This window comes from Orbicella faveolata, unplaced genomic scaffold (assembly GCF_042242905.1).
Source record: "Orbicella faveolata isolate gen_17 unplaced genomic scaffold, um_ofav_v1 contig_35, whole genome shotgun sequence".
NCBI classification, from domain to species: domain Eukaryota; kingdom Metazoa; phylum Cnidaria; class Anthozoa; order Scleractinia; family Merulinidae; genus Orbicella; species Orbicella faveolata.
This window is the reverse complement of record NW_028301564.1, coordinates 25,272,806-25,300,464: the sequence shown is the minus strand read 5'-3', so window position 1 is coordinate 25,300,464 and position 27,659 is coordinate 25,272,806. Positions and strand designations below refer to the sequence as shown.

At 38.6% G+C, this 27,659-nt stretch overlaps 2 protein-coding genes across 3 annotated transcripts; one reads left to right on the top strand and one right to left on the bottom strand.

Annotated features, from left to right (window-relative positions):
- Nucleotides 1-1,053: 1,053 nt before the first annotated feature.
- Nucleotides 1,054-16,578, bottom strand: LOC110053539 (uncharacterized). Of its 2 annotated transcripts, none has more exons than XM_020759781.2 (22): nucleotides 16,224-16,578; nucleotides 16,020-16,054; nucleotides 15,314-15,359; nucleotides 12,580-12,661; nucleotides 12,086-12,140; nucleotides 11,934-11,989; nucleotides 11,589-11,653; nucleotides 11,092-11,151; nucleotides 9,881-9,971; nucleotides 9,715-9,784; nucleotides 9,114-9,164; nucleotides 8,934-9,002; nucleotides 8,529-8,609; nucleotides 7,378-8,115; nucleotides 5,908-6,042; nucleotides 5,681-5,747; nucleotides 5,158-5,311; nucleotides 4,033-4,126; nucleotides 3,742-3,794; nucleotides 3,428-3,473; nucleotides 3,291-3,344; nucleotides 1,054-2,409 (listed from the first exon to the last, which is right to left on the bottom strand). In XM_020759781.2, the coding sequence occupies exons 1-22, from the start codon at nucleotides 16,264-16,266 to the stop codon at nucleotides 1,951-1,953; spliced, it is 2,604 nt and encodes an 867-aa protein (XP_020615440.1). In that variant the 5' UTR covers nucleotides 16,267-16,578; the 3' UTR covers nucleotides 1,054-1,950. The 2 variants fall into 2 exon arrangements, with proteins under 2 accessions (XP_020615440.1, XP_020615441.1); XM_020759782.2 differs by having other exon boundaries at nucleotides 3,434-3,473.
- Nucleotides 16,579-18,893: 2,315 nt separating this feature from the next.
- LOC110053758 (beta-sarcoglycan-like) lies at nucleotides 18,894-27,424 on the top strand. Its single transcript, XM_020760036.2, has 7 exons — nucleotides 18,894-19,051; nucleotides 20,712-20,921; nucleotides 21,443-21,625; nucleotides 22,975-23,014; nucleotides 23,982-24,148; nucleotides 24,724-24,861; nucleotides 25,475-27,424. Exons 1-7 carry the CDS (start codon nucleotides 19,031-19,033, stop codon nucleotides 25,664-25,666), a joined length of 951 nt encoding a protein of 316 aa, XP_020615695.2. The 5' UTR covers nucleotides 18,894-19,030; the 3' UTR covers nucleotides 25,667-27,424.
- The last annotated feature ends 235 nt before the right edge of the window (nucleotides 27,425-27,659 follow it).

Sequence of the window (27,659 nt, the reverse complement as noted above, 5' to 3'; positions counted from 1 at the left end):
TGCCCTTGACTTGGCTCTCATGAAGTGACTAAACCTGATTGAGTATTCAGACCAAAATAAACAGGTCTCTGGATTTAGCTGTGACTACAAACATTACTCTGTACCCTCTTGAGTCAATTCAGCTTATTGGCTTCCTTTCGACAAGAGAAAATTGACTCACCCCGAAAACCTCCTGCTCAACGAAAGTGCAAGGCCCCATCCACACTACGCCCGAGAAAGTTAAAAACGCAGCTTTGTTTCCACGGTAAGGCATACCGTGCACATTAATCCGTCACCAAAACGGAGCTTTTCGAAAACGCTCTTTAAGCCGGAGGAATTTGAAAACGCCGGCTTTGCGTTTGAGGGTGGACGGAAAACATTTTGAAAACGAAGCTTTTCGAAAACGGTGGCGTCACGATCATGTTATTTCCCCGCACGAGTTTTACTCAAACTCAAATCCAAAATGACCGTTGATTGTTGCGTTTTCACATTTCTGCGGCAGTGTGGACCGGGCCAAAGAAGTTTATTCGAGGAAAACCACTGCAGCCATGATGGAAGCGTTATTATGAATAATCTGATCTCCCGTAAAATACAAGAAAAAACACATTCGAAAGTTTGACTACATTTGATTGAAAACGCGTATGTCGCAAAATCCTTGCGAGAGAAATGATTTAGGGTGCATGTTAAAAAATAATTCTTATTTCACAATGCCTTTCCTCCCGTTTGGACTTTCGTGAGAATTTTCAGTTTAAATAGACCAAAAATCAGAAACGACAGCAGAATGGTACAAGAATCTTTGCCAGGCAGTTTCTTGACTTCACGTAGTAAACATATTAAACGTAGACAAGCTGGAAATCAAAGCATTAACTTCGCAGTAATTTTGAGCGGTCGAAATAACCCGTGAATTGATATTCAAGAGTAAACTCGCCGATTTCCAGCTTGTAGTATATTAGTGCTTCGCAGCTCAGCATTTCTCGTTTACAATAGTTTCTTAATAAAATTCAGAAACCTTCAAAAGGAAAAAATATTTCTGTCTAATGAAACACAAACAGCTGAATTAAAACAGCACAAACAACAGGTAATGAGACGTTTAATGGCTCCGAATGTACTTCTACAATAATTTATCATTGAATATATGAACGATATGTCTGCGACAAACCGGTTGATATAAATAAGTTTACTTAGGCTGGCATGCTCGACTGTCACTGAACTATATAAACGTTATATACAACAAAGAACAGAAAATACCAACAACAGTTATAACAATAAAAGAACTATGTACAACGATAAAACGATTTCACGACAAAAAAAAATTTTGGCGGCGTCTCAAGCTATGTTTTGCGAGTCTCGGGACAAATGCCCGTCAACGAATGAAGGGAGATTATAAAAACCATGCAATTTTCCGAGTTTCCACTTATAAAATTACTCGAACGTGAAGTGAGGGGACAGTTTGTCACTTATAACTTGCCTTGAAGGCGTAACTGAACGCTTAATAAAAAAGCTACTTTTTACAAACACGAAATGCCAAATGAAGCATAGATAATATAAAATTCTGTTAACTTCTCTTTGAGATACTTCAGAGCCTGAAGTACACTGAAATAGGTCTTCAATAAGGTCTTTCTCATTCTGAAACTAAAATTACACGCGTACTCTGATTAGCTCAAAGCTATTGACCCCAAACCGAGCGAAACGTGATTTTCAACTGGCATGTTTCTTTTTTAACCAGGACACGCGACAGAACTAAAAATGTCTTTTAAATAACGTCTAGTTCTTCCGACCCCTCATTTAAGCAATCAAAAGTATCAATCAAACGGGCGGAAAATGATCTCGGCTTGTAGCTCAAAAATTAACTACAGGCTTTAAGCCAATCACAGCACAAGAACTATCAAGGCTACGGAAATGTAGGTAAGTAGCTGAGACGACGCCGCACGTGCAGTTTCTGCACATGAATTTCTCCTCTTGGAGCGTGTGTTATAAAGGCGTTTCTTCCAGTTTGTTCAAATCCGGCACTCGACCTCCCGACTTGCTAAAATGTTCTTTAGACGGTGTCAGCGGTTTCAGTCCCGTAAAAGGAGTACCTAACTTCACGTCTCGGTCATCATTTGTCGCCTCGTTTTCAGAAGGAGGCCGCGACGCTTTCCTTGGCAATGGTGCTAAAAGTTCGGTAGACGGGCTGACAGGCCGGTCGGGAAATGAGAAACTACCCGGTTCTGATAATGTTTGTTTGTGCAAGGCCGATTGTCCCATCCATGGAGAGAGAGAACCCAGGGTTTGGGACTCGGGGCTTTCACGCTTGGCCGGCGGTTTGCGTGTGGGGTACGTGTTATGTGACAAATGAACCAGGTTTTTGTGCTGGAGAGGCTGAAGGCGAACTTCTCCGAGAGGTTTGTGTGAGGAGGTGATGGTTAGCGGTCCAAGATGAGACACGCCCTGTTGAAAAGGGGATAGGTTAGTCTGGTCCAATCCAATAAATCGCCGGAACCTGAAGGGTTATCAGTGTCCGGTCTCTGTAGCGTGAAGTAACTAAGAGTGTTCCTTACCTCCTGGCTGGATGCTAGTTCATCGCAGGGTTACCACACCTTTCTATTAAGTTGCTATAATAGCTCACTGGTACCATTTACACAACAGCTTCGAAGCTTATCAAATATACTTTGACAATGTACGTTCCCAATGACTAAGTCTGGTGCAGTGACATGTCAGGATTTTAATCTATTAATTCTAAACCAATATCACAAGGTTGGTTGGATAAAACTCAGCATTGTAGGCGGAGCAATGACTCGGCCCACGAGTAGATAGTCTGTCTACGAGCCAACTGGCCCATCAGGCTGGCGCTTTTCTCCGGTTTCTGTAGCATGAAGTGACTACGAATATGTCTACTCCTCCCTAGAGGGAATGCTAGTCCATCACAGGGTTACCCCTAGCATTAACTTTGCCGATACCCATTTATACACCTGGGGGGAGAGAGGCTCTGCGAGAGTAAAGTGTCTTGCCCAAGAACACAACACAATGTCCCGGCCAGGGCTCGAACCCGGACCGCTCGCTCCGGGGACGAGCGTACCAACCATGAGGCCACCACGCATGAGCAGAAAGCGAAATTACGGTCATCTCGCTTCATGGTTAGATCGCTCCAAGCAAAAGTTAGATCGCTCCAGCACAGGGCGAGTTCGCTACCTCAGCTAACCGAGTTTGGCTTGGCAGTGGATGAAAGAACGAGGAATAATCTATATGCGCGTTGGAGCGAACTGCCTTAAAGCGATCTAACCATGGAGCGATCTGACCGGATACCAGACAAGATGTACTTATAAACATACCTTGTCAGCGGATTGCAGTTTTCCTAGTGGTTTATGAGGACGCATGTCAAAAGACTGCAAAGAAAACATACACATTTATTTCACTGAAAACTTAAAATAAAACACAATATTTAACATTCTTTCATTTTTCATTTTACCTGTACCTCAGCGTTTCTGCTCCAATCTCCCATTTTGCTTAGCTCGCTAAAGAGAAAAAACCACAGTTGTTTTTAGATCAAAACACCGAAAGCCTCCGACCATGACAGGGAAATGATTTTTATTGCGTTCTGCTAGGGAAATATTTGATTCTCAGAGTTAAGATAAACAGCAGCCCTTATGGTTTACATCAAACTAGCTCGGTTGGGAAGGAGCGCGGGCTCATTTTGCCAAACAGTAATCAAGCCTATTATATCATCTCCTCGGTTTTAATTTTAAAGGCGTCCAAACCAAATTGCTCATCAAGTCTTCTTACCCTTGGGAATCGAGGTGATGAAATTGTTTAGACTGAGCAGGTAAGCTTGCCACCTAAAAAAAAATTAAAATTAAAGTAGCCTTGAGTAAAAAAATAAAATAACCAAGAGAAGGCTAATAGCAGGAATATAGAAAATTACTCGCTATAATTCATTTCAGTTTCATTTCATCGGATAACACAACCAGTACGGTAAAGACATTCCTCATTTTACTTATAACGCCCGATAATGTCACCCAAAGACCAATACATCAGGCTATACTCAAGTGCACTGGAAAGGAACCTCTGACTGACCTGTTGTAGCTTTTTCTTTTTTTTCTTCTTGTCTTTTTTGTCTTGTCCCATAACGTTCCTTGGTTGGTTTTCTTCGCCGCCAAACTCTTGTCTCCTGCATGAGCGAAAAGCAAAAACATCGACATGTCCACTTTCTCCGGAGACCAGCTCCAGCGGTAGGCTTATGGGTATTCAGTCGATTAGCCCCTAACCGTTTCGACCCCAACCAGAAGTTGAAAACACTGTCTCTTCCTCGTTCTTCAAGCGTGAATGGGGGCTAATCGACTTCTGGTTGGGGGTTAACCGGCTAGGGGCTATTGAAATCGGGAGCTAAACGAATTACATATGGCTAAATGGAATTTAACATAGTTAACGACTAGGAGCTAGTCTGGTCAGTAGCGCTTTTATAGGCGGTTGATAGTGTCTTGGCTGTCTGTTAGCGTCTGTTTAGCGTTTGGTGCGTTCTGTAGCGTTTGATATAGTTCGATGAAATTTTACATAGTTTATGACCGGGAGCTAGTCTGGTCAGTAGCGTTTTTTGTAGGCGTTTGATTATGGCTTGACCATCTGTTAGCGTTTGTTAAGTGTTTGGTGCGTGCTGTAGCGTTTGCAGCAGTCACGTGGTCGAGAGAGCCCTGGGGCTGACATTGTCCAGCGGTATTTTTGGTTAGTACATGTGTTGTCGTCCCATGTACTCGCAGTGTGTTCATCGCTCTGTTAGTGTGGCGTTGTGGATTGAATTATAGTTTAGCGGTTCTTGGCGTTCCCTCCCTATCCCCGCCCCCACTCTTTTCAGCATTTTTTTTTTCTTTCCACTGAGCCATCTGGCTTGAGTGTAACGGGTGTCTGTAGGGAGCTTGGCGCGGGGGACTCGTGGCTTGGTTGCGGGTTGGGCAGGCCAGTCGGGTGTTCTAGTGCCTTGGGGATGTGACTGCGGTTGCAGCCCCCGGGCTTCGTAGGCACCTTCCCTCCGCTAACGACTTGGGCGTTAAATTAGGCTTATGATATCGGTACATCTTTTGTCAGGAGGATTGCTACACTGAAACGTTCGTTAAATGGAAAGGTCGTAACATAAGGCGTTTTTCTGCAGGTCTATCCGGAGGTTTCGCTACAACTTCGGGAACAACAAAACTGCTTATAGCTCACCATTGTGAATCTTGACGCTGTTTAATAAGTGATGAACCATACTCGTAGCCGGATGTGGACAAGTCTGATTTAGAACCTCTTCTTTCTGTGGTCATACCCATTTGAAAAGAAAAGTTCGACTGAAGTGCTTCTTCTCGACTGGAGGGACTAGAATCTAACAATAAAAGAAAATATGAAAATTATGTATGTAGATGTGTCTGGTGTCCCTTGCAAAAGAACCGGTAGACTTCAGTATATAAGATAAAGGTCACGCAAAAATGAACATCACGCGAAACTAAATCCACGCGATAATTCCGTCAACGATGGCATAACTCATAGCGGCATGAGTGGTTGACTCTTCTTCACTTGATTTCATACCCTGAAGAACTAAAGCTCATGACCTGCTCTAAGCTCTGCTCACTCGTCTAACTGGTTTAAATTATATGGCATCCATCTTCCGATGATTTTACATTAGAACTGACTCTCAATGCTTCCTACCAAAAGAGAACTGACGGCACATAAAACTGCAATCTTTCCATCTCACCTGCGAGGACCGTTTTTCCTGCTTGCCGCTCATGAGTTCCCTTTGGTTTCGCTTGCTGTTCTGCTGCCTGAGGATCAAACATACAAAACTCATTAAAGTTTCACTGACCTTGAATAAAATCTAATTTTCCCTGACCGTGGCAACCCTGTTCAAAGGCAGTTAGTTACATTCACAGGCAGAAAATGGTTTACATCTTGATGGAAGCACCCAAAGACAAAGTCACACACCTCATTTCTTGTCATGAACGGCTGCTGGGGTTTGGATTTAACTGAAGCGGAGCCATCCCTGTCCTTTTTCTTGCCCAGAATGACAGACTTAGTTTTTCTGATTTCTTCTGCAATTGTGGATGAGCCATAGGTCGGCTAAAAAGTTCAATCACAGAAAACATTGATTAGCACTTGATGTATTATCAGTTACAGATTTCTTCACAAAGGGCTCCAAAGTTCAAACCCGGACTGCTCAATCCAGAGGCGAGCTCAGTAACCATGAGACCCCCACACCTCCAAGTCTAAACAATGTAGAATTGACCCTTTTGCCACGTTTGCACGTTGAACCACTGATATCTGCAATAACAACCATTCAAGCCACTCACTAAACAAACTCCCACCAAATAAATTGGTAATTCTGTAATCATACCTCAATTCTGTCTTTTTTTCTAAGGACATTTTAAGCAGACGTTAGATTTCATTAAAGTAGTACTGAACTCTTGTGCCCCCTCCCCCCTCTCCTCTTGTGGGCAACCTGATAAAATGCTTGGGGTGGAGTGGGGGGGGGGGGGGGGGAGGGGGACCTGTGAGGGCCTACCATCCTGTCCAGGAATAGTAGTACTCCTAGCATCTTACCATACAATACGATACAATAATTTTTTGACAGTAATTTTACAACTCATTTTACTGTGGAAACTGAATTTGATCACTCCCTTGTCAAACCACCAAACCAAGAAAAGGAAACAAAGCAGCAGAAACACTTCATAAGTGTGACAGTGGATTTTGAAGTCAGGCTAGTAGGTTATCTCTTTCACCAACCAATGTTCTTTTAGGTAAAATTTGAGAAAATTAAAATTGCAGAAGTACAAAATAATTTAAGTAATTAAAAATATCGTTGACATATAAAACAATTTGATCTAGGATGTACTAACTTGACAGTGATTTTCATGGGCCCCTCAAAAAAAATATTATTACTGTCAAGCTAGTACATTCTGGTTTCAGCTGGTTGAACAACCAGGAAAACTGAAAACAGTCGAACCTCCGGTTGCGACCACCTCTCCTCAGTGACCAGTTTTCCAAAATACCAAAAGTTCCCAAGTCATATCACTATATTTTGAACCTCTTGTAAGCAACCACCTCTCATAAGCAAGCTAAAAGTTTGACATTTTCTTTTGTTTTTAACCTCCTGTAAGCAACCCCTTGACAGATAACAGAGCATAAATTGGATAATAAGGTGTTGTAACATCATCGCATTCCTGGGTAGTACAAGAGATGGAAATTTCTCAATGGGAAGCACTGCATTTTTTTCTCAAAATCGACTTTTCACATGAATAAAACATTTAAAACATAGGGTAAGTCTCTGCAGTTACCTAATGAGGCAAAATTTTGACTCAATATGGTCTAAGCTCTCGTAAGTGACCACCTTCAGCTTGACAGTTTGGGTGATCGCTTATTGGAGATTTGACTGTATTTACTTTTGTCCTTATTTACCTTTGCATTCTTTGGTTGTTCAAGCTCCGATTCCTCATTATCCACAGGAAAAAAGCTGTAATTAGCAGCCACTAGATGGCTGGTGTGGGAAGCCAAACTTGGCTTATTCTTTGCTTTGCTGTCTTCATCAATGACATTACCCTTATCACTTTGAGTAACATTAGTTCTTTCCTCTGGTTGAGAAGTTGTTCTTGATGCATTGATATTTGCTGCTACCAAGTTAGAATTGCGAGGTTTGATTTCCACAGAGCTGTAAACAGCTTGTTTCGCTGTTGAAGAGGGATTTCCTGATCCTTTCACCATTTCTGCATTTGACGCTGGTGAAAAACTCTCAGACTTTTCTGAACTTTCATTTTCTTTAGTTCTACTTTTGTCTGAAGCCACGTCCTGCGAGCTAACTTCATTTGGCTTTTCTTTAGCAGCCATTTGTTGCATGACAAGTTTCTTCTCAGCACTAAATTCTTTGCCAAGTGGCACACTTCCATGCATATTTGGTTTAACATCTTGTGTTTTCAAGTCTTGTGAACTCTCTGCAGGTCTAATGCCCTGAGATGAAGCTCCCTTGTGAGCAAAATGCCTTGATTTGAGAGAAATTTCAGTCTTCTTTGAAACCGGTTTCAGATCTCCTCCCTTGTCTTTCAAGGTTTTTTCATATTCTTCTCTTTCTTGCTGGAAAGCTGGATGATTGTAAGCATCATTTATTGTAAATCTGTCCTTTGGGTCTAGTTGTAATGTTGCCTGCAAATCAAAGACTCAAAATTAATCTACATTATAATCTAGTTGGTGGAGACATGGTAACCTCATGGTTAGTGCACTTACCTCCAGATCAAGGGTCCAGGTTCGAGCCCTGGCAAGGTTACATTGTGGTGTTGTGTTCTTGAGCAAGACACCTAACTCTCACAGTACCTCTCTCTGCCCAGGTGACTAAAATGAGGACTGGCAAACTTTATGCTGGGGGGTAATTCCAAGATAGACTAGCATTCTATCCAGGGGGGAGTAGAAATACTCCTGGTCGTTTCACGCTACTGAAACTGAGATAAGCACCGCCTGATGGGCCACCTGGCTTGTATGCAGACTTTTCTAATCTAGTTGTTCTAATAAACTACAGATGGCTCAACCAAAACATAGATTCAATGGCACTAAAACCTTACCTGCATAAAACTAAGCATGATTCCATTAATGACTCCTGCGTACTTCCTTCCTAACGTCTGAGGGTTAATTGTGGTTGGAAACTGCAAATAGCAACGCAACTCACTGACAATATCTTTGTTAAATTTATTGAACAGGAACAAGTGCTTGAATATTGAGAATGTAGAAGTTTGCCAGTTATTGCCAAAGACTTCAAAAGTTTATAATCACAGCTCTAAACTCAATGGTTAAAATGTCTTACGATCGATAAAAAATAATCAGTAAGAAATGTACACTGGCTGCAGTGTTCTCAACATAAAATTATGCAAAGATGGATATCGTAGAAGTGTTAATTGAAGTTGCCTGATCAAATTACTGTCGTTTACTAATGAAAGCCTGCAAAGGTTATTCATAATCATATTGCTGACCTTGAGTCCTTTAAATCTCGGATTGGTATAAAACATCTCCATTTGATCTGGTGGCAGATGACCGAGAACCTAAATCATAATTAGGTTAAAGTAAGTTGTAAGTACACTGTAAGTACATGTTAGGATAATCAACAAAACTTCCAATCAGTGACAGTGAATTTAACATCATGATTTACTGACCTTTTGTATTGTAAACAATTGATCTATCTCACTCTCTCCAGGAAATACCGGCTATCAAACAGAGAGAAACAAATGGTTGGAAATCACCCAGTAAATTGGTACATAATTATGCAGTTTTACAGGAAACACTTAAGGCAGATGATACGCATGGCAAGACCACTAGATATGTTGAGATGCTCGTGTTAAATAGTGACTCTGTATTCTGTATAGTTGTGAAATTCAGCATCTGTTTTATGTTCTCGAACTTAGACTTTTCCACAACTTTCCAACAAAATCAATCTAAAAACAATTCAAACAATGATAAAAATACATAGCTAGAAGACCTTTCTTGCATTCTACTTCAGTGCATATGAACAGCAGCACGATGACATCAACTCAGTGCCAATGCTAGCTGGAATGCGGACAAGGCTCATATTGACTGAGGTGGGTTGCACCGCACAAACGTTATTTGACTTAGGCCATAGTACACACACCTTACTTAAACTGTAGTTGGGCAATGCACAGAGCCATACAAATCTCCATGGACTGATGCAGCCCTCCACTAGCAAGCTTGGGAAAATAGTAAATTTAGACTGACGATATTTGCCCTGCTTTTACTAACCTGACCATCACTGAGTTCCCCCAGTATACAGCCAATAGCCCAGATGTCAACTGGTTTACCATAGGAAGCCCTGATAGAAAATCAGTTGGTCAGTTAATTAGGCAAGAAATGAAATTCATCTCAATGTCCACATAATGAGAAGCTTTTAGACCATCTTAAGCCTTACCCTAAAAGTAGTTCAGGAGATCTGTACCACCGAGTGGCTACATAATCTGTAAACTGGCCACTACCATTAACAGTCATGGCTCTGGCAAAGCCTGTGAAGATCAAACCATACATGTCTTTTCACCAACAACATAAACGTAATTACAGTGACGTCAGCTTCCTATACAACATACATGTTTGACTCCCGCTTTTCAATGCAACCCGATCCATTGACTTGGGCATGTCCTTAGAATGGACCAGGACCACATCCCCAAGACTGCGCTTAGATGGACACCACCCAGGAGAGGCAGAGTTTTCAAATTGACATAAAGTAGTAGGAGGAAATCGTAAAGTAGGCAGAGCACTACTTGCTCAGGATCAAGGTGGTCAGGTGTGGAGGAGTGCTGGAGTTGGTTACCTTCTCCTGCATGTTGGGGATGGTGGGGGTGGGGCAGGGGGGGGGGGGTGAGTGGGTTGCTGCTCCTGAAAAAAATTGAAAAATCTGTGTGCATCCAGGTGCATTCCAGAACATTTCTGGCAAACACAAGTGATTTTGTCGGAGGCAACAGTGTAAATGACAGCATACTTTGAATTTTTTTCACCTGTTCATTTATTTCCCCAGAAAGATCAGATCCTGATTACAATGGTGAAACAAAACTGAGCATAATTTAAATAAACTTTATGACCAGAACAACTTGGAGATGTACTGTGATGGCTGAGCTAAAAGAGATGGGCTTGACATGGACATGGGGTGACGCACAACATGCTGCAAAGGACCAGTAATGTTGGAAACAGATCGTTGATGCCTATGTGCCACCTGGCTAAGCAAAGCTAAGCTTAACTCCAGCTTTAAGATACTTGCAAGCAAGGAGTATTTATTATATATAAATTAAACTATTCCTGCTAGATGGATCATGCAGTTAATTGCAGGTTAGCTAAACTATTTTGTAACATGTAAGTTTCACTGAAAATTCACACCTAAGCAACATTTTTAAACTAAACTAGCCAGTGAACAGGCTCTCAGCAGGGATGAAAAAAATACTTGGCAATTGAAGCAGGCTGAGCGTCCCCCCCCCCCCCCCACCCCCAACCCCACAGAAAACACTTGTCTAGCTCTGCTCAACTCTATTTGATTTTTTTTTTCTCACCCAGTTGGCCAAAACTAAACAAGAGCATTGCATGATACAGTTTACATGAGAAAACATGAAACGTCTTTAACGCTTTTAACCTTACCAAAGTCACAAAGTTTAAGAACCCCATCCTTACTAATGAGCAAATTTTCTGGTTTAATGTCTGTCGGCAGAGAAAAGAAGCAATGGTTACAGAGGAAGGTGTCCATGCGAGATGATTGACCCAAATGACCAGAAAAACTCAAAATCCAAGTGATGTGTAATTTCAAAACATTTCACAGCAGTGCACTCCAATGATTGAACAGGCTACTTATATCACTTGCACACAAAAAATTTTATTTACTTATCAGAGTATTAGTAATCATCATTTTCATGTAAACAGGGTACAGATTGTTAAAAAAATAAAACATGAACATTGCAAATTACAAAATGTTCATTTCCATCCAATGATATTTGTTATCTGCCACTCAGTAAAGGTAAAGAATTATTCTGAAAATTTCAATTTGCATGGTGCACTGTTGATTGATAAATTTATCGGCCATAGAGGATTCACCAGCCAGTGTTAACTTTTCATTCAAACAAACTAAAGAAATACTGCACCTCTGTGAATGACATCATTCTGATGACACCATTTAATGGCTTTGATGAGCTGGAAAATGTAGTTTCTGGAAGGAAAGTTAAGTTAACAAAAAGTGTCAGTGACCAACATATATAGACAAATGTGTTTTAACATGCATGATGCTAATTATTTATTATAACAGTATTTAGTGATCCAACAAAAAGTAAAACTAAATTATTTTAATTTACTTTATTGTTTAAGTAGTACATGGTAGCAAAAAAATAGTAGTCATTATAAGTGAATGGTCAAATTCTTAGTACATGTATATTGAACATTCTTTCATACATTTGGCTGTCTTCTAAGGTTGCTCTCTCTGAAAAACTAACCTAACTTTGTTTGATGGAACTCCATTTGGCATTTCTTCAAGTAACTCAAGCATATTCTGCAGAAAAATGTGCATATCAAGGAATTTATTAATAATATTTAATCATAATGTTAAAACAATAATGGATGTACAATCTCACACGAGTTTACTTACTCTTTCAACATATTCAAAAACCAAATATAGCTTTCCCCTTCTGCGAAATGCTTCCCTAAGAAAAAGGTATTCAATATATTAGCCAACAATACTGACTTTCTCAACATTCTATAATGTACTGCCAGCTTTGAGGTGCGGTGGCCTCATGGTTAGAGCACTCGTCTCTGGATTGAGCGGTCCAGGTTTGAGACCTGGTCAGGGACATTGTGTTGTGTTCTTGGGCAAGACACTTTACTCTCACAGTGACTCTCTCCACTAAGGTGTATAAATGGGTACCAGCGACCTTAATGCTGGGAATAACCCTGCGATGGACTAGCATCTCACCCAGGGATGGAGTAGAAATACTCCTAGTCAGTTCATGCTATAGAAACCAAGATAAGCACCAAACTGATGGGCCACTTGGCTCATATGCAGACTATACCTACCAGCATTAATATGCAGTACCACTTAGCACAATAAATGTTAAACCTAAACTTTTACAACTGTTGACTAACCTCAACTCAACAATATTCTCTTGTTTCAACATGCGAAGGACTTTCAACTCCCTCAATGTGGTTCTTTTCACATCCTCATTTTCTGTGGAAATATGACAATCAATCAAAAATATAATGTACAAATTTATAAAATTACAGAATTGTACATGTAAAAAATGGAAACTGTAGCTTATGTACCATTAATATTTTTATCTCATGCCAAATTGGATACAATTTCCCCACTGTTGTTTCAAGCATCCTGTGATAAATTATTTTTGGATTTCCAGTAAGTTTTTAAAGTCACAATTTAGACATTTCTCAAGATATTTTGTTGTTTAACTGAAACAAAGCATATTAGACTTGCCCCTCATTTACGATAGCAAAAAATTAATTTCTTTCATAAAATATTGTGTCTCACGCCAAACAAATTAAAACAATTGAGCTCTACTCTGACTTAAAGACATGAGTGTTTCTCAAGTAGAGTGTCCTCCAAATAAGAAACAAAGGTACAACTTTTTTCTCTATTTACTTAGGCAATGTACTGATTAATGAACTTATTCTGACTTGATTAGCTATGGTCAGTTCTTGATGTAATTAAATACAGTGTAGTTAACCACTGACATTTTAGGCTCTTCTCCGAGAAATTAATTAAACTAGATGAAAAACTGAAGCGTATAGTCTATGTTACGTACTACATAAGAAAATCCTTTCCTTTGGAGATGGTTTCAAGATTACAAATATATATATACAAGTTTTGCAAGCGTTGAAAACACATAATTATGTTATAAAAAAATAAATAACACACATCACCACAAATGTTGAATTTAGCATCCATTCATGATGAAAAACCATTTCAATAATGGCTCATATAAAACCTTGTAATTAAATGGAGGAAGGTGTCAACATAAACAAAGCAGGCTTCAATAAGATTAATTTTTCATTATATAAGCAATACAAATTGCTACAATCTAAAACAAAGAAAGTAGCTGATTGCCTTTGAATACATTTCTAAGCTCCAAAAACAGCGCTATTTGCCCTCTGCTCTTAAAGTAAACCACAAAATATTGCGTACACAAACTACATGCAAGTTGCTGTCATGCATGTTTGTAACAAAATAATACAACATTCAAGAAGTTTTAAGCTCAACAGAAATCAATATCAAAACAGGAACAAACATCACTGAAATTTAAAGGATGAAAGTTGCATGTAAAAGATTCCTTCATTTTTCAGTGAACATAGGCCAAATGTAACATAGTTAATGGTTTGAACCTGGCAGTATCAGTAGTTTGTCTTTTGTGATCGTCCGGGTGAGGGTAGTTCTGAAAAGAACTGTTGTTGGTGACTGATGTTTCAATTGACAACCTGAGCAGAAGTCATCTTCAGAGTCAAGTGAATATCAACTGACAAACCGTATTCACTTGACTCTGAAGATGACTTCTGCTCAGGTTGTCGTCCCTCACCCGGACGATCACACAATACAAACTATGGGCCAAATGAGAGAGACCTCTCAAAAACTCTTAAGAAATCTTGGAGCAGACTCAAATATAGTAGAAATGCACATTAGAACCCCAGATTAATCAAGAATGCATGAGAGTTTCAAGCCAAACAGGGCCTATTAAAACCAATACTGAATTGGCTCATGGCATGGCATCAACCAAAAATCACAGTGATGTAAGGTATACCATTGCGCACCACTCGAAAAAGCAGTCAGTGTACTGTAAAACACAGACTGCGGACTGCAGACTGCAGACTCGGGGTAAAATACAGACTAAGGGTAAAAGGAAGACTGCCGACTGCAGACTCCAGACTTGGGGTAAAAGGAAGACTAGGGGTAAAATGCAGACTGCGGACTGCAGACTGTCACTGCTAACATAAACCCTCATCTTCAGGGGGAGGGGAAACTCCCTGGGGGGGGGGGGTACTTTGGGAATTTCTGGGTGGGGATGTGCCGCTGGGACCCTGGAACCCTTAGCCTATACCAGAGCTAGTTCAGCTGAATTTTGCTACCCTACACTAGAGTAAACTCCCCAAATCCCCCCATCTTTTGACACTGTTGAGGCTGATTTGCGTAAATTTAAACTTGCCGATTTGATTTTTTTATATTTCTGAGTGGCAATTCCTGGTTTCCTTAGTCTAAATAAAATCTTCAACCAACTAGTCAGTCTTAAGAAAAATTCTACCCTATTCTAGACCCAAATGCTCTGATTTATATACCCTATCCTAGAGTAAACTGCCTGAAAACCATACCCTTCACTGCGGTACATACCTATGTAGCCCATATATGAGAGTGCCCCCCCCCCCTTCCCCTCCAGGGAAAACTCCCACATGAAAGGGGCAGAGATTAGCTCTTAATGGGGTGTAAAATGCTGGTTCTGGTATCAGATAGAGTGTTTCAGATGGGAGGCTAATATTTGGCATCAAGACTTCTTTCAGGATTGCATGTAAAGAAACATAAAAATACCATCATAGTGTATCAGTGGTGTAGAATGACATGAAATCTTCAATCTTTTAATAGACAAAAGCATTATTTTTTTCCAACATCCTTATCGCCGTTTAAACCCACTGTAGCTTTTATTTGTCTTTCTGTTCTTGAGAGATATCTTTTAGGGGTCAATAAAAGCTTGAGCCACACTTGATTATAATTTTCTGGCACACATCATCCCAGTTCTTAAACAGGAGAGCCTTTTGCCATTTACCTCTCATGAGCCCTACGTACAAGACATGCTTCTTTTGACTGACAGGCCATATTTCTTACCTTCACTGTCTTTGAATTTTTTGATGGCTACAATTTCATTTGTCTCCTGTGGCAAATAAAACATAAAGTTTCAAAATTTTGACAACATAATGCAGACAATTTTCATGTAGATAAAAATCATTGTCTCTCCGAGTTATCTGACAAAGCTTCTTAGCTTGGATTTTTAAGCTTCAGGGTACAAAAAACCAACAGGAAACTTATCAAGTCTCTTCTGACAAATATATGGTAATTTTCCTAAATCAAGTTTACATTACTTTAAAACTCCTTTGATGCGAAACTAACTTAGTCATCTACAGCAGGTAAGCTTATATACTTTATTTTTCCACCCACAACCCTCAAAAACTTCATGAACCAAGACACCATTCAAGTAACAGTGTCTGTTGACAAACAAACCAACTAATGCATGTACAAACAAATGCCGATTCAAGCAACCGAGATAGCTATCAAGCCTGCAAATTTCTGCTTCACTGGACCTTGAAGGGAAGTTCTCAGATTGAATTGACTTCGGTAATATGATCTCAGTAACATATAAGAAGCATTTCCGATTTTATGGCGACTAAGAGTCCGTGCGTGTTTAGTCGCTGAAACAATGCACAGCAAAATAATCATCAACCCACTTAATAACCTTACGCCGTGATCCATATGTTTGATATTTTTTGTCATGTGCAAGCTGCTAAGCTTAAATTAAAGAAAATATCTCTGTTACCTTGTGCCTACATCTCAAAACCACTCCATAGGCTCCTAATAATACAAAAAAGGAAGATATTTAACACGAATTTGCACCACTTAAACCCGCATTTTGCATACCAAAACAATCCACACACACAAAAACGTAATGCCCATAAAACAATTTCAATCTCATTACGATGCATGCAAAAACATGTACAAGCTAATATTTAAAACCACTTACCTTCGCCCACAATTCCAAGAACCTCGTACTTATTCATCAGCATTTAACAGACATACTGCAGTATTTTTAATAATTGATCTTCCGCTTGCCGTTGAAATAGCGTGAACGATGCCTCCTGAGATACAACAACATATCTTGCCAAGCATCTTCCGTTTCAGGAAGCACGTGTTTCAAGATGCACAAATATCGCAATGGGACGTACAGAAGTAGCCATTCATACATCTGCCATTGAAAGGAAATTGTTACAAATCCGGAAAGTTTCGTGGTATTTGACCCAATCTGTCTGACATACTTTTCTTCACGGTAACCAACAAGTCGAGGGTTGCTATTTCGTTTCCCATGATCCCCTTGTAACCCCTCGTAACGACAGAAATTCCTTTCTGATGACGTAACACAAGGGTCTGATCATGTCACGAGATGGCCAGGGGATGGACAGCTCTCTGGTGCTCATCTTCTTTGCAGTCTTCAGAGCACAAACTTTGAGACATTTTTCATACATGTTTTTAAAAGTCGTAATTTCCTAACCGTTGATACGGAGAGAGGAAGCCACATCAGCCTTGGCTGGTTTTCATGCGGGTCCTATATCCCGGTCGAATTGGAATTTGTAGTTGCTGGTTTTTGTGGAGAACCCGGAGAATCTTTAACCTTCAATCTTTAATCTTTATTTATACACGGTAAAAACTTCAGGTGGAAAACATTACATAATAATGACTAAAAATCCAAATCCTAACATTATATTAACTTACATTAATATGCCACTTAAGAAAAATCCTGGTTTCCATGAATGCCGTGTTTAAAAATTATAGTAGAGAAGGCGATTAAATTTGTCCAATGAACCAGACTCTCTAATGCTACAGGGTTAGCTGTTCCAAAGGGAAGCGCCGCTGTAACTAAAACTATTTTTCATGGAGTTAGTTCTTGGAAAGGGGACAACAAGTTTGTTTACCGAGTCCCTCAGAGAATAGCTTGATTCATTTCGCTTTATAAATTTAGACGTGAGATATTCCGGAACAAGATCGTTTAAAGACTTTTTTTTTTTTTTTTTACTATTGCATACAATACTAACATTACTTACAATGCTTACAATACTAATATCACTTACGCCACTACTGACATTACTTACAATACGACCGTTACTTACACTACGATTACTACTAACACTACGATTACACACAACAACTACTACGTACAGATGCTCTGCCTACACAACTGATAATACAAATCTTGCTCTACATTGTACTCTAATTACACAATTACTTTTTCTGTTAACAAGATACTTTATATAAAATTACAATACAGGTATTTGAATTATCATGAATGTACATATAAATTTAGATAATTTACAAGCAGCACTTACTCCTTTACAAAAAAATTGGATTGTTATTCAAAACTAGGTTCCATTTTGCCTGAAAATGTTTTAAGCTTAAGATGCTTTGAGAGGCTATAAGCTTTTCAATTTCATATTTTCTCTTGACCACATCTCCGAAAAGCAAAAGGATAGGGATTTGTTTATTTTTGCGACAATTCCATAAATAAATTTTACCTAAAATGATAAAATAGTTGAGCAGGTTCAGGAGGTTAGATCTCTGATCTAATATTCCTAATATAATGTTAATACATTCCAGTTTTATTTGCTCCCTGGTTACTGTCAACCAAAAGTCTTCAAATTTAGTCCAAAATTCTGTTGAGAAGGAGGATCGATAAAAGAAATGTTCTAATGTTTCTCGAGAGGTTAAAATCTGACATTAGTTTAGAGAACCCTCTTGAATGTTTGGCTTTTTCTTGAATGAGAAAAGCATAAAAGTTTCTACTCTTGCTCGAGAGAGGATCAAAATCTTTGTTACCACATTTTAACTCAAGTGTATTTAAAACGTTTCTATCGACGATGAGATTCCTTAAATGCTTTGGCACAGAGCAACGAACAGCAGACCGCGTCAAGTAATTTGAGCCTAACCGTTTAAAGACTTGAAAACCATTTCTAGAGAAAACCATTTCTAGAGATAGAGAATTCTCTATCTTAGAACTGAAACAAGCTCTAGATCACTTCTTTTCACTTCCCCATCGTGTGCAACCCTAAACGACAACTGATAAGCAAAATCTACGATTTTGTTACACACCTAAACCGGCAACGATCAACAAATCGAGAAGAGCACATAGCTCACGCGTGAGTGCTACAGCATTCATAGCAAGCAGGCACATCAACTTTTGGTTTCATTTTGCATTAAAGAGCAAGAGCGTTAGAGCAAGAGGATTATAAACTTACTCCCGTACCCGTTGTTTCTTGGTGGGGAGCGGTACGGGGTGGGGGAGAGGGCTGTCGACAATGGAGAAAATTGTTGCAGTTGGCAGTATTTTGCGAGCATAATGGAGATATAGACATTTTTAGAAAAAAACTCTTATTTTTCGGTCATTTCAAGCTTTCAACTTCAGTAATTATAACAGAAACTCTTGATCAGAAATAATAAACACGCTCAAATATGGAAAATCTTTACTAACTTTCTCCTCCTTTCAAATTTTTAAATAGTCGCATGTATATAAATGAATGAATAATTTTAGATGGATAAAAGAGCAATTTTCTAGAGAATATTCCTAACTATACAGTGAATTTACATGTTACCGATCCATCGATCCCCGCTTCAGCGCCCACGGTATGTACCACACCCCAGCTACGCATGCACAACGCCGCTGTTTACATCTCTCCAAATCTCAGTTAGAGTCCTTCATAACGCTGAAGATGTGATCCAATATTAGACTGTCAAAAAGCCTTGTTTCCTTTCGTGCTGGTTCCTGTAAGGAGTAAAAGTATCATGTCGAGAGAAAACCTACACGTAAGTTATTGTTTTGCTATTTAAGGGAAATCTGCGAACAAAGAGATGGTAGTGACTATTCCGTACATTTGCTTCGAACAGATCAGTTACAAACTGCTTCCAAAGTCTGTTGAGCGCTTCCTATAAACTTTTTTGTTGGCGGCAGAACAGTTTCTACTTAAGCTTAAATAAGCCAGTTTTAATATCATGTTTAAACGATCGTTACGAAATTGTTTTGAACGGTTTCAAGATTTCCATGGAAGCGAAACGTAATTTAAGCATGATTTGTGGATTACTCACGGAGTTGTATAGAACTAAGTTTAACTTAGGTTAAGATTAGGCCTTCATTTGCTTAGGAAAATTGATTGATCACGAACAACACACGATGATGAGGTTGTAGTTACGTAGCTCTTCAGTTGTTAAACATTTGATTTTAAGCTTAACTTTTGAAATGCCAGATGTTGTCAACTCGAATCAAAAGCTTCTAATTGTTAACTGAAGACATTTTAACATTCTACACATGTTTGCAACTGCAGGTTTCTGGTAATATCATCTTTCAAATACTTGTAACATATCATTTAAGGTAATAATTGCTCTGCAGGGTTTCTGGGTAGAGATTTTTATTTTTTTCGAGGTTTTCCTTCAGCAACTTTTGCACAGGACGTTGTCAGATTATGAACAGGCGTAAGATTACTGGTGAGCAAGGGTCTTTTTCAAGAGGAAAGTTATGCTTGAAAGTGTCGCTGAATTAATTAATGCGTGTAGATGAATATAATATTGAGCAGATTGTAGCTGACCCAACATCACTCACTTATTAATTAACTTGTACAACATATGTTTACTTAATGTTGCTGGCAGGGTTAAACAGGGTAATATTTATGGAAAATTATGTTTCTTTGGCATTCCATGGATCATAAGATGAGAGACAACAAAGCCATTTTTATTTAATGCTGAAGCAACAATTTTTTTTTTGGTTTTAAGTAATCTAACAGAACTTTTGTAGAGATATTGAGATGTAAAACCCCAAAGTTTTCATGCTTTCCTGATATTGAATTTTCACGGTTGGCTCAGAGTGTAAAGTATTAATTGCAGTATTGAGTCCTGTTGCAAGTATATCTAGTGAAATATTTCTCTTTTTGGAAAGGTCAGCGACACAGACTACTCAGAAGAAGAATTCCAAATTCCCTTAACAAAAGTCACACCTCAGTTAAACAATGTATATTTGTCTACTGACAGAACAAAAAATTATTTTTTACATGTAGCTTAATGTGTCACTGACTATAAAAGTATATCTTTCTTGCTGTGTAACTTGCACCAAGCTAACAAACATGACTTTTCTTCCTTTTCATGTATACATATATATTTTTTTATCGAATGCTGTCTAGTTACCAAAGAGGAACATGTATTTTTTTGTTGAGTACATGTAATCTCTGACAACATTACACACAGGGGCTGAGCTGAGCATGGAAATAGATGCTTTTTTTCACTCAGAGTTCTAGAATAATATTCAATTTATAGATCTTGGCAAACAATTTGTCTAGTATTTATAACTTAGAAGTCCTGAATTTAAAAAGTGCCTTTTAAAATCTTGTATTTAGAAGACTCTTGCATCTGTACTGATTGAATTATGTCTAAGTCTTGCTTGAAAGATTCTAATAAGACATGCTCTTTCTAACTTTAGAGGAGAGAGAATTCCAAGTCTCGCACATCAATGCGAGAGAAGCTCGTGGAAAAACAGAAAGCAGTGGATGAACATGAGAGCAACTTTACAGCTGGTCGTGTCAATGTGCGGGAGCGATACCTCCACAGGACTGGAATACGGGGAAGGAAAAGTTGGATATTCTTTGCTGTTTTATACATTCTGACTCTTATTGTCATTGTGAATCTTGTGGTAAGTATATTTAGACATGTGAACCATCTAATCACAAAAAGTAGCACAGTTATGAGAGTTTGTTGTAACTGGTTTTACTCAAATGTGCTAAGGCTGCAGAAAAATGCAGGATAAATTTGAAACAGTGATTTCAAATTAGTGTCTCAAAGGTGTTTAGGTCTCTGAAGTTCTGGCCTGAAAAGTTCTGACCTTCTGGGTTGACATCCAAGACCATTGCAATTTATGTTTTCATAAAATTATTAAGCTCTTGTTTTCAACCATTGCAGATGTATCTGGGATGCAAATGTTGCAAAAATAGTTAACAGACATTTTCTGTTTCCCTGTGTACCTCCAGTTAGGTAACATTTACATCATTTGTCTTGTTTTCATAAGACAGGAATGGTCAGGAAAGTTAGGGAGCATTGAAACTCTCAACTGTCTGGGATTTTTTCTACCTTAAAAAAAAATTTTAATTGTTTTTTCTTTTTTTTTTTGACATTGTACAACTTAGTATAAGTATTTTTTTATCATTCTTTTCACAGATGCTTGCCATCTTGTATAATGTCCTGCAAATAAACAAGGGTGGAATGAAGTGCTTATCATTTTTCAAGACGGGAAATCTTCGTTTTACTTGTTCAAGTGATATGAACTCTGTAACTTTGTACAAGAATCAAGCTGGAACTTTCAAAGACCACAATCTGGTCTTAGATACCGAGGACAAGCAGGTAAGCTGTGTTTAAGAAAAATTCTTTGAAGAGATATGATAGCCTAATAGACCAATTTCGATATATTAAAACTCAGCCTAAAACAATAGACCTCAGCATGAGGCTCTGGGGAATAAACCCCACGAACTCAGTAGTTATTTCCTAGAGCCTCATACTGAGGTCCATTGTTTTTGGCTGAACTTTGATATATTGAAATTGGTCGATTACATGTATTAACTAGTGAGCTGTCCATCAGACTTTTAGCCTTGAATTGAAAAAAAAAATAAAAAATGGGGACTAAAATTTTTCTCTGGGATGTGCCCAACATATATTGGAGGCAGCCTGGCCAAGTGTTTACCATTAGGGTGCCAGACTTGAAACCTGCAGATGGCGGATTTAGCCCAATTCTTACCACTAGCTGGTGTTGTTCTCAGTAGCCCCAAGTTCAACTCCTCTGCCACACTTGTAAATAGTCTACAACAACAAGAAGAATACTTGACTGGTCTGCCGCCTGCCAGTTTGGTTTATTAACACCATGTTATAAAATTCATGTTCATTTGCCCAGAACAGCCACCATTGGGCGACTGGTTAATTAAGATATATACGTTTTTAATATTATATTTGCATTTAGAACAGTTCTTGCAAGTAGATGGTTGACCCTGGAGTAGCTACTGTAGACTGAAACTGTAAAGTACAGCTGACTACATGTACAACACTGTATATTTAATTCTTGTTTGGAATGTTGAGGAAACAATCCAGAGACTATCCTGAAACCCAATCCAAATCAAACTTATGACATCCTTGGTCAATTACAGCTAAAGCAAAGATTGTGATGAAACTATTAAATTAAAATGTAATATTTCCTTATGCAGGAAAATGAACAGTGGGCAAATTTGGTTTCAGCTGCTGATTTGTTGAAAACAGCACATTTGTTTTGCACAATCCTTGCAGGCAATTTAGCAGGTCCAAGAAAAAGACTTTCTTGTTACCCTGAGAACACAATGAAATCAATCATTGTCTGTGTACATGTAGGAGGCTGTGTATCAGATTGAGCTGTCCAGGTTCAAGCCTTGGCCGGGATTGTTGCGTTGTGTTCCTGGTTAAGACACTTTACTCCCACAGTGCCTCTCCTCACTAAGGTGTTTGAATGGGTACTGGTGAATTTAATACTGGGGGGTTGCCCCCATCCAGTGGGGGAGTAGAAATACCCCTAGTCACTTCATGCAACAAAAACCAAGATAAGCTCTGGTCTGATGGGCCACTTGGCTCATATGCAGACTTTTACCATGTACATGTAGGAGCCTGATACAAAGGCATTCATGAAAATGGAGATAAGCATTTTTCTTAGAGCAATTTGTTTATATTTTCAGGTTGTATTTCATGGTGGCCCTTTAACAAACAGTGCACAAAGTATGTTAACTTTGTTTTGTCTTGTTTTGTTTCATCATTAATGATATTGACACACAACATATCGTAAGTAAGTTACATGTATTTTATCTTGCATCTATGGATTAAGTTATCAATTAATTCTCCTTGCTGGCCCCACATTTAATAATTACTTAATGCTGGTTAAGAGATATAGGTTTAGTATCAAAATAATTTCCCTTTTCGTTATGCAATAATAATTTTTATTACATACATGCATGCCTATGTGCCCATGAGCAATACTGCTAGCTATGATAACCATGAGAAAATTAATTTGTGGGTTTCATTTTCTTTCGTATATGAATATGGGGCTCTGCTTGGCAGCCCCAAGGGCTGCTGGAGCTCTGCCATAACTCAGTTATGATTAAAACCAACACTTATACACCAGGGCCAGGTTGTTCAAAGCTCGATTAAGCTTACCTACGATTAGCAGGAATTTTGATTTTAGTTTTGTAACTTTGCGGTAATATTTTGTTCCTTTTTTTTTTTGACTTTATGGATTTCGTTTTCTTTTGTATATGAATATGGGGCTCTGCTTGGCAGCCCCAAGGGCCGCTGAAGCTCCGCCATAACTCAGTTACATGTATGATTAAAACCAACACTTATACACCAGGGTCAGGTTGTTCAAAGCCTGATTAAGCTTACCTACGATTAGCAGGAATTTTGATTTTAGTTTTGTAACTTTGCAGTAAAATTTTCTGTTTCTTTTTTTTTGACTTTGAATAATCTCAAACTACACAAACATTCTAAGCAGTGAAAATCATATTAATACAAGAAAAATTTAGACTTTGGTTCACTTTTAATCCTGAGTTAGCGTTAACCGGCTTTTGCACAACCTGGCCCAGTAGTGTGACCAGTCATATGGAAACTTACTGGTAAAGCATAAATTAAAAGGTCATTACATCAGAAGAAGAAATTTAATCTTAATATATATCTGTTAAAACTTTTCCAGTGCATGTCGGAGCAGATTTGACAGAGATCCAGGCTAAGCATGGCTTTAGATTTGTGGATCCATATGTAAAGAAGACTATTCTCAACTTGAATGGAAGTGTGTGGCATGTCAATCCAGAAACGATCAGCGCTTTCACAGTTGCTGGGGATTCGCTAGTTACTCACCGAGTAAGTTTAAGTTATCAGGTCTCTTGACCCGTCAAGCTGCAGTGGATCAATCTTTGAATTTATACTGAGATCTCTGATTGACCAAAGCAAAGATTGTGACTGTTTGGGTTCCAACAATAGACAATTTTTTTGGAATGAAAACTATCACCAGTCCCTGGATGTGCCAAAAAATGCCTGGAACTTCAATTGTTTGCAAAATCAAAGATTGCAGAAGGTTTTCTGGGCTGTTTTAAAGGCTAATCATCTCAATGTGGTGTGTAGATGTGGGGTTTTTTTTTTTTTCAGATAAAGGGTTAACTAATGGTTTGTTTTGTTAAAACTGTGCTATTTTTTTTTTTTATGAATTTTCAGTATGTGATTTTCCATGAATAGTGCAATTGGGAGGGATTTGAGGTTGATTGTGCAAAATTGCACCATCGCAGCTGTCTAAGGAAGCTAGATATTACTGAAACACACTCAGTGTTAGTAGTGTTTACAGTGATCTCCAGTTTCTTTGCAGTGGTTCCTCTGATGCAATATCCTACTTCCTCAGTAATCTTGAAAACTAGAAATTTCGTGTTCACTTCACTTTTCAGGTTGTAAGCAATGAAGATCAGAATTTGACGGTGACCTCTGAGAAAACCATTTCAGTGGAGGGACATGAGGACTTGCACTTTGATGGAAAAATGTTTTACTTTGATGCTGATGAAGGTGTGGACATTTCGTCAAGCTTGGTAAGTAAATGTTGTTATTAAGTCTTGATATTCATATGTCATCTTAATACCTGGTCACAATTCCAAGAACAGTGCGAAGGAAAATTCTGAAAGAAAGTCCTGGGCTTATATTTGTTTATTCAAAGATTCTTTTGGCAGGTTTATTGATTTTCAGATGGGCTTGTTAGTAGAGGTTCAGGTTATATGATCAGAATTTATATCTCTCCTTAAGAGCTGAATGGGCCTACTAATGGGGCTTAGTATTGGAAAGAATTTTGCACCTCAGATTTGGGGGGCGGCTTGAAGACTGCTTTAAAGTACTCGGTGTTGACATTTAAAAATGTTTAAAATGTTTAAAATCTCCATTATTTAGCCAAGGAAACCACTAAGCCCACAGGCTTATACTATAATTTCAGAAGGATTTCTGAGTCCAAGATTTGGAAGGCTTGGTTTTAGGAGGTTGTATTTTAAACTAGGGGATATGTTATTCTTGGAATTTACAGTATCATTAACCTGAATTTAAATTTAAATTTGTGGTAATCGACACTAATATGTAATTACATTTCTAACAAATTATCTTCTTATTTATTTTTGCATTCTTTTACTTCTAATCATGATTTTTTTGTCCCCACAGAACAAAGAAATCGTTTTTGATGCAGCAAAGGGAGTTTATTTTGATGGTGATGCCCTTGCCACACCCACTGGAGCCCCAGTCGCCTCCTCTAATCGGTTCAAGTTGTGTGCCTGTTTGAACACTGGAAAGCTTTTCCGTGTAGCTGTCAACTCAAGTTTCTCAACCTGTACAACTGTTGAGACTTTTTGTTAATCAAGTACCAGTGAGATGAGATTAGTTTTAATAGAACGTGGCTAAAGTTTAGGCTTAATAAGAGTAACTCAATTTGCCACTTTACAAATGAGACGAAATCTGGGGTAAGCCTTATCTTGCAATCCCTTGTGGTACCTTTACTAGGGACAATATGGCTGCTCATCTTTTGTTTTGTTCCCATCAACACAAGCGACTAGGAGATTAGACTAGCCCCACAGATTTCTTCTTGTTTCTAAAGTGGTAAATTGGCAGACAGACTAGTGTAGTCTAGCAATGGTGAGGTATTACATTCACAAAACACAAAAGACCTGGAAAAACATACTCCTTGGTCGGTTAGGTTCAAAATTCACAGTTAAATTCCCGTTACTGTGCTTGCTACACAAGCTAGATTGCCCAGAAGTAAGGTTCAAAGAAACTTTTTATACTAAGTTAAACATTTCAAGCACGATACACTTGTTAAAAGGTTTTCTTTATTTTATGATGTTGCTTTTTTGGGGTCATATGCTAATAGGACATAATTGGATGGAGGGCTAGTACTTTGCTAGCCCAATGATCCCGTCAAAAGTTAACGGAGTCTATCGAAAGGAACGGTCAAATGAATTGGTTATAAGTTTAACTCTGTATTTATCATTTGTTTAACTTGCACCTCTGAATTTTATATTAGTTGCCATCTCTTTTCTAAGCACAGTGTGTTTTATACTTTTATAGCAAAGTTGTACAGTTTCCTTACAAGTTTTAAGTTATTTGCACCATTTTTACGTGATGGATTTTGAAAAGGTTCTGGTAAAAATGTAATTTGGGAACAGAAGAGTTGTCTTGCAACATGCAGTGTTGTTTTAGTTTGCTGGGAGGGTTTAAGGGAAGCCTCTAAACCTATCCTAGGTTATTTCTCTCGTTTTTAACTATTTCGAGAATATATATTTTTGTGGATAACTGGCTTACTAAGCCGAATGTTCTCTTTTAGATGTTATGCTGTAGGGAATGCAGAGAACGGCCTTGCAGGCTGCGTCTTTTGAACACCCTTGTAATAGTGTAATCATAACTCGACTCAGTGGTTTAAACATGGTTGCCACAGGTCAAGAAATGGTCTGGGAAAAAAAATTCTTCAAAGTCAGGGAAAAGTCAGGGAATTTAATTTTGTGTCAGGAAAAATTGACATTTTGAAGAAAAGTCAGGGAAAATTGAAATAATTTAACACGGCTGATTTAATACCATTGAAGGCTGGAAGAAACATTTGGGGTAAGTGTGATCTCAACGATATTTTTCCTTAATGAAGAAGGAAAATTTTTAAAACTTAGGATTAATGGACGAATAGAAAGGACGGCTGTAAGTTCACGCTAGAAGCTGCTACTAGATCTGACATTTTGTATTACTTTTTGGTCAAGGAAATGCTATTTTTGTCAGGGAAAAGTCAGGGAATTTTGAAAAGTGATGTCTGTGGCAACCATGTCAAAGATTTTGACCAATGATCGCCTTAGCCGCTGTCAATCAAGTCTTACGTGAGTGACGAGCCAGTCCTCGATTATGAGTTAAGGATTGGCAGGAGTTCACTCATGCCATATCAAATAACTCCATAGATATTGCTAAGATATGACTTTTGGTTAGTTTTGTAATTCAATAACGGCGGTATTTTTCAGCTACAAGCCCTTGAACATAGATTGGAAGATTGAAATTCTTCGAGGTTAGTATGTAGCATAGCCAGTTATGGTCTGAAGAGTTAACTCTGTTTCTACAATAAAGCGAGGGAAATTTAATGTAGCTATGTGCGTCATCTTTTCTTGTCATTGCTTTTTTTATTCAAAAGCGAACGAGACAGCAAGGTGAATTCAGCCTGAATTACGTTCAACTAGAGAGGATGTTTCGATATAGGTCCTATTCTCGAGGTGATATCTCTCAAGAGTCTTAGTGCGAAATCCGTAGGACGGAGGACTATTGGGGTTAGAATATTGGGAGAGGAAATTTAAATAAGAGAAAACGAAATCGAAAACGTGGC

Excerpts from the sequence above, each read along its gene's own strand:
- LOC110053758 (XM_020760036.2), top strand. The coding sequence starts at position 19,031 with ATGTCGAGAGAAAACCTACAC. Across the intron at positions 19,052-20,711 it reads TGTCGAGAGAAAACCTACAC|AGGAGAGAGAATTCCAAGTC; the intron begins GTAAGTTATTGT and ends TTCTAACTTTAG. Across the intron at positions 21,626-22,974 it reads TAGATACCGAGGACAAGCAG|GTTGTATTTCATGGTGGCCC; the intron begins GTAAGCTGTGTT and ends TTATATTTTCAG.
- LOC110053539 (XM_020759781.2), bottom strand. The coding sequence starts at position 16,266 with ATGCTGATGAATAAGTACGAGGTTCTTGGAATTGTGGGCGAAG. Across the intron at positions 9,785-9,880 it reads TCTCCTGAACTACTTTTAGG|GGCTTCCTATGGTAAACCAG; the intron begins GTAAGGCTTAAG and ends ATTTTCTATCAG. Across the intron at positions 6,043-7,377 it reads AACAACCAAAGAATGCAAAG|CCGACCTATGGCTCATCCAC; the intron begins GTAAATAAGGAC and ends TGAACTTTTTAG.